The sequence below is a fragment of the Gavialis gangeticus genome, unplaced genomic scaffold, assembly GCF_001723915.1.
Source record: "Gavialis gangeticus isolate Ggan-Ray unplaced genomic scaffold, GavGan_comp1, whole genome shotgun sequence".
NCBI classification, from domain to species: Eukaryota; Metazoa; Chordata; order Crocodylia; family Gavialidae; genus Gavialis; species Gavialis gangeticus.
Window position 1 is genome coordinate 11,023,250 of NW_017729001.1, and position 6,123 is coordinate 11,029,372.

Consider the following 6,123-nt stretch of genomic DNA (forward strand, 5'->3'; position numbering starts at 1 on the left):
GCTTGGGGGCGGGGGGAACTGTTGGTCACAAGTGAGGAGCACCAGCAAGGCTGAGGGGAGTCGGGGGCTGTGAGTTGGGAGTGAAGGGAAATGGAACGGACAAGGGCAGGGCACCAGCATATCAGGGCTGCTCAGCACCACAAAGCAGCAGGGGGGACAGCCATAGTTGGACCCACATCCTGGTGAGCAAAGGGAGTAGAGAGCTCTGATTTTCCATAGCAAAAAAAAATCAAAATGCCACTATATACAGGTATGTAGAATGTATTTTATTATAATGATTGAGGCAATGATAGGCTTCTGAATTGTTTTAAAATTGTAAATATATCAATAAAACATTATCTTCAATTGATACCTATCTATATATCTCTATATAGCAGTGTTTCATTTTAATCATGGAAAAAACATGAATTTGGGGGGTTTAATCAAAGATTTTTGGATTTTTAATGAGTAAACCAGGATCCCTGCTAATGACCAAGTGAACAGCAGTATACAGCAGGCTATGTGGCAACCAAAACCCTCCTGCAAGATATTTTTTCACACTTCCAAAACCTGTTATCCTGGAGAGCACAAATCTGTTTATGAGACTATGAAAACTGTTTAATGCTTCACTAAATGAGTGTTCACTTAAAGTTCATTTAATATATAAAATTGACTATTACATTTATTTTAGATGATACTTAGTGATGCCCCACCCCTTACACACCACTCTCTAGCTTACTTCCCTCCCATACTCAGGGTGTGGTGGACAGTAAGCCTCACAACACTGGGAGGTGGGAAATAAGCTTAGCTTCATTTTACAGACAGGAAAAATTGAAGCACACAGGGAAGGGACTTGTTCAATGTCACAACACAAATTAGTTTTACATCTGAACTCAGGAGCCCCAGGCTGTCTCCATCCTGTCTCAGACTGTTAATACATTACTGGCTCTAAGATTGTGAAGCCTGCAGTACAAATGACAACTGTAAAGCTCCATGACGGAGCCAGTAGGTATGAATCTAAAGTAAAGCCCATGGATATTATAGCATCAGCAGGCAGTGCTGGATCCAAGCAGCCAGGCTGTCATGCTGGGACCATTAGGTCATGCCATACCCCCGCAATATTAGAAGAAAAGAAGAGGTTAAGCTCTGCTCCAGTTCAAGCCATTTGTGTGCAGCCCTCAGGGTCCTGGCATACTGTCATTACTGCTTCAGTTGGGCAATGCCTGGGTGTCCCTATTAGTACATTCCACCAGAATTAGCCCTTCAATGCTGCTGACAAACTCGTTATTAAAAACAATTTCTGTCCTGATCAAATGAACAAACCAACCCAGCTGGAATATTCACCCAGCCACCACTGAAGCAGCTTAAAAATCCTAGAGAGAAGATGGAGTCTCCAGCACAGGGGAGCTGCTGGGAGCAAATTCCAGTAACTTGGGAAAGCGACAGTATGGGCACCTACACATATGACAGAGCTCTGCTCCGATTAGCACACATCAGAGTAGACTCGATTAATTGAGTCTACTGTGAGTCTGCTGAAACGTGCTAATTAGTGCACTCCAGCAGCCTCTGCGTCACATGTATTCTGTGTCCCCACATTTCAAAATGGTTGAACAAGCTTTGGTTAAAGCAACCCCACTGCCATTTTGAAGCGTGGGACACTGAATACACGTGACACTGTGGGTGCTTTAATATCCAGGGGTCAAAAAAACCCATGGAAAACAAAAGCAGAGCAGCGCACACAGGGGCAGCATACACCACTCAAAACCAGAGCATGGCCAGCCAGAGCCATACTGCGGCTGCCAGTCAGACTCTGAGTGGCAGGATCGCTGCTGCTGCAGCCCCAAGGAGGACCCCAGGTAAGGCTACTGGGGCCATCCCAGTGCTGGCCCCAGTCTCCCCTACCCCACCCTGGACAACTAGCCGTGTACCAGAGGGCGCATGGCACAGACATTCCCTAGGGACAACTAGTGGTGGCACAAGGTGCACCACTGCTAGATGTCCCCTGGGAACCAAACATCCACACACATGTGGATGCAGCCTAAAAGTACAGCAGCAAGCAAACCAATAAAAATCACTGTCACTCCAACTTTGCTCCCTCTCCACAGTCTCCAAATGCAAGAGGGGAACGTGTATGCGGGTACAGCAATATAGCTAAATAGTTCTGATTTCTCTGAGCAGAAATTTAAAATGCTGCCATAACCAGTCAGACTCTTCTTTCTTTCAAGTTCATTTGAAAAATCAAATCACTTCATATCATGCCAGTTCACAGGTAATGGAACCATTTCCATCAGTCGTTCCCTAGACCTAACTTCTAGCTACTTCTAACAAACTGCCACTGGGATGCTTAACACAAAAATAATGAGAAACCATTCTTGGCATTTTTCTAGAACTTTTCATCCACAGAGCTCTAAGCAGGTCCAGTTTCGTTTTATGGATTACCTCTATTTTACAGCTGAGAAAATAGATACAGTACAGCTGACTCAGCCAAAACCAAATAGCAAATTGTTGGCACAGCCTGGAATAATACCCAAGTCTCCCAAATCCTAGTCCGGAGCTCTGCCCCAATGAATCATGTTACCTTGTACACTGTCTATGGAGGGATTAAACCCTCCCCACCCCCTTAATTTTTTTTTTTTTTTTTTTTTACAAGTTTTGCCATTGTGCTACATTTGAAATAAGGCTAAATCCAATAACCCCATGAAAAAGAAGTAATTGAATCCAGGGAGTCCTTAACAATTAAGCCAAATTAGGGTAAGACATGCATCAGGCATTCAGTATTTATATCACTGCTTACAACTGGAAGCAATCTCACGGCTCTGACTGTTTCAAACACCCCATCCCACGATTTAAACTTCTTGTCTACTAGAAGGGAAAGGATACCTGTAGACGTGCTCCTCTTCACTGGCACGGGAGGAAGGAGAGCTGATGCTCTCTCTGGGAACAGAAGCACTGGAGCTTTTGACAGCAGAGCTGTACACAGGAGACTGGGACTGAGGCTGTGGAAATAAGACTGGTTCAGCATTTTCAGCCTCCAATATAAGCGCATACACAGCAGTGAAGTCACATGCTACGAGCTCAGTACAGAGACCAACAACAATCAGCTCCATGACATATCAGCCCCAGCCCCCACCACCTCAGCTAACCCAGCAAATGTCTCATGCTCATTCTACCCTTGCCTAAGAATTATGTCTGAGCCAGACACCCCCCAACCTGCTTTCTACAGGCTGCAAGGTGGATGATTAATTCTAGTCACATTGTACTAGAATAGGGTTTTTGCCAAAACCATAGGGTTTTTGCCAAAACGCTGATGATGACAGGGCTTCAACTGGTATTTTATCATTGATGCAGAATACCGGGTGCCTAGGCTTTCTCCTCCCACAACTGCACCATCTTGCTGGGTATCCAGACTTCTCCCATCTCTACACTATTCCTGTCTGGAGGACACCCAAACTCGTCCTCACTCACTCCCTAAAACTCTTTCCCTTCCTCACACCTTCCATCACCCTAGATACACCCAAGCCACAGATGCAGGCTCCCATACCCTCCCTGCAGCACATATACACTTACCTGCTGGTGGATATATCTGGAGGTAGTGGGTTGCCACTGGTCTAAAGGGTCAATCACAGTCCCATTCAGGGCCTCACTAGAAGGAGGTGGTGGTACAGGGGGTGGCACTGTAATCTCCTGGTACGTATGGTTTCCAGTTGGGTAGGAATAAGGGGTCTCTTCTGACAGGAACACTGGCCGTTTGGAGATATGCGAGGTGGTGGACTCCAGGTCCGCTAGCAAGGCATCTGCAGAGACAAAATATGAACAGCCCCTTAGTCGTGGCTACATACAGTCCAGCTGTGTTTTTGCTCTCTTGTTCTGAGATTTTTTTCATTGCAGCTCCTGTGGGCAATTCGTTGTATGCCCTGAAAAGCCTGGGATAAAGATGCCATTTTCTAAAGCCCAGTCCTGAACGGGTTAATACAAAAACTTCTGCTAAAGGAAACACCAAGAGGTCCCAGAGAAGCCAGAAAAAAAACTCTCGTTCTAGGATTTTGTCCCAACCGTGAACAGCCAGAAGCCTTCGATCTCACTGCGTTTTGCAGTGGTGAAACCCGGAAGCAACCTGCCCAGAGAAAGCCTCATGTCAGGGTATTGACACCAACAAATTAAAGGCTGTGTATTATCATGAAATCATTAAATGTGGCCGCAAATGCTGCTTTCTGCAGGAAACAAGATCTCTGGAGGGGTTTTTCTCCGGAGCTCAAGCTGGCATAATAGAGACTTAAGTTTCAATCAGGGCACCAGCAAGCATTTGTGCTCAGCCTCCCCCGACAAAAAAAATTCCTCACTCAGCACAGAGCAAACCGCACAAACGGTTAACTGGATTCCCATGCCTGCCAGGTAAATGCAATTTCATCTCCTGGAAACAATTCTCAACTCACTGGGTGGAGACTGCTCACAAATTCCTGAAGGCAAGAAAAAACCTCCATCAGTTAGAAACACACACACTAGCATGCTAAACAGAGGGGAGCACAGCGGAGGAGGGTTATACCGTTCACAAGAACCTCCAGACTGGAGAAAGATATTCACTTTCATCTCTGAGATGAGATGAGATGAGAAAAAGCACTGCCATCATTCCAGCTCTCTTACACTCTGCCCTACCCAGGCCAACAGTTCTGCTTCTCACGCTGACTCACAGACATATCCCAACTTGTTCTGGGCATCCTGTCCTGTGATCTCTCCCAAGGGCCTGCTGCAATTCTTCCCCAATAATAGAAAGTCCAGGGTCCACTGCAGGTCTGGGCTGTACTTGTTTTCTAACCAAAGCCTTGCTGGCTGGGTGACTAACCCTGCAGAGGAGTGGCCGACTTCAGCGTACACCTCTTCAAAACTATTAGAAAAAAGGAGCTGGTCTGCTAGGGTCAGATGCATTCTTCATTACCAGAACATCATTCAAGACAGGTAGGACAGCTCAGAGATAGGAGCTGCTGCCAGAGTCCCGCTCTGTAACACCACTCATGTAGGATTAAAAGATGCAGCTGCCTCCAGAAGCTCCTTTAACTGCCCTCCTCCTGCAAGCTACATGGAAAATACAGCTAGATTGCTAGGACTCAGACAAAGCTCATCTTCAAGCCACAGGCTGGCCTCAAATAGCAGTGACAAGGCACTCCAGTGACGCTGTACTGCCCTTAAGCACGGAAGTCACTTGCCTCCTCAGAAACCACTTGCTAAATTGAGCTGCTCACACCAGCCAAACACATTCAGCTACCCTTGAGGGTGTAGCAAAGGGTCAAATAGCCTCTAAAGGATAACAGCATTGCAACATGCACACAGACATGGAAGGTGCAGCTTCCCCATTCCCCAAGAGCACTTCCCCCCCCATGGATCAAAGTTAAAGCCCTGGCAGAGAGGATGGCACATTAAATTAGTTCTACACCTTGAGTTTAGCCCAAAAGATGCTCCAAATCATCCGAACCACAATCGTCTTCCTGCAGTACCCAAAATATCCCAGAAACAGATTACCCAGAGAAACAGGCTGTCCACAGCTGGGAAGTCATCAGTTCGACTTTTTTTTTTTTTTTAAGCAAAAGAACAGCTGGTGGATTCCAGAACGCAGGACACGTACCGCAGGGAGCCGCTGAGGAGCTGCAGTTGCTCTGACCAGGCAAGTCCTATGATGATGTGGTTCCGTGTACATAATTTCCTGTACAAGTGCTATCAAAGAAGGTGCGGCTCTTTCATACATGCACTTCTCTCTACTAAAGCAAATCAAGCTCCACCAGAAAGCAAGAAAACCATGGAGACTCAAACCATAGGATTTTCAGTCTCAGAGCTGCAAAGAAGCAAGACTCCTGTCCCTGGTGATGTGAATACATCTGTACTTCACTGCTTTTCTCCTACTAAGGGACAAGCACAAGTAACCCCCCTTCCTTACCACGGAAATAACTCTTCATAGCTTTCTCACCCGTCAATGAGAGGCTGGGCAGAAGACCTGCCAATTTCTCTTATTTCATAAAACTAAGTGAAACTGGCTCAGTGAACTTGTTTAGCCCTGTGCATTTGGGCACATGTATGGGGTGGGGAATCTGGACATGACCACTGTACTCAGCCTGTGAAAGGGTTAAGGAGCAGACATTACACTTTAATGATTAA

General features: G+C 46.2%; 1 protein-coding gene across 1 annotated transcript in view; it reads right to left on the reverse strand.

Moving 5' to 3' along the window:
- The window catches only part of PXN (paxillin), a 31,549-nt gene extending 27,064 nt beyond the window's left edge, over positions 1 to 4,485 (reverse strand). The window contains exons 1-3 of the mRNA XM_019506631.1: positions 4,413 to 4,485; positions 3,547 to 3,773; positions 2,860 to 2,975 (exon numbers count right to left, since the gene is read on the reverse strand). Of these exons, the coding sequence (XP_019362176.1) occupies positions 2,860 to 2,975; positions 3,547 to 3,773; positions 4,413 to 4,485 (416 nt within the window). The remainder of the gene's footprint in view (positions 1 to 2,859; positions 2,976 to 3,546; positions 3,774 to 4,412) is intronic.
- Between the last annotated feature and the right edge of the window lie 1,638 nt (positions 4,486 to 6,123).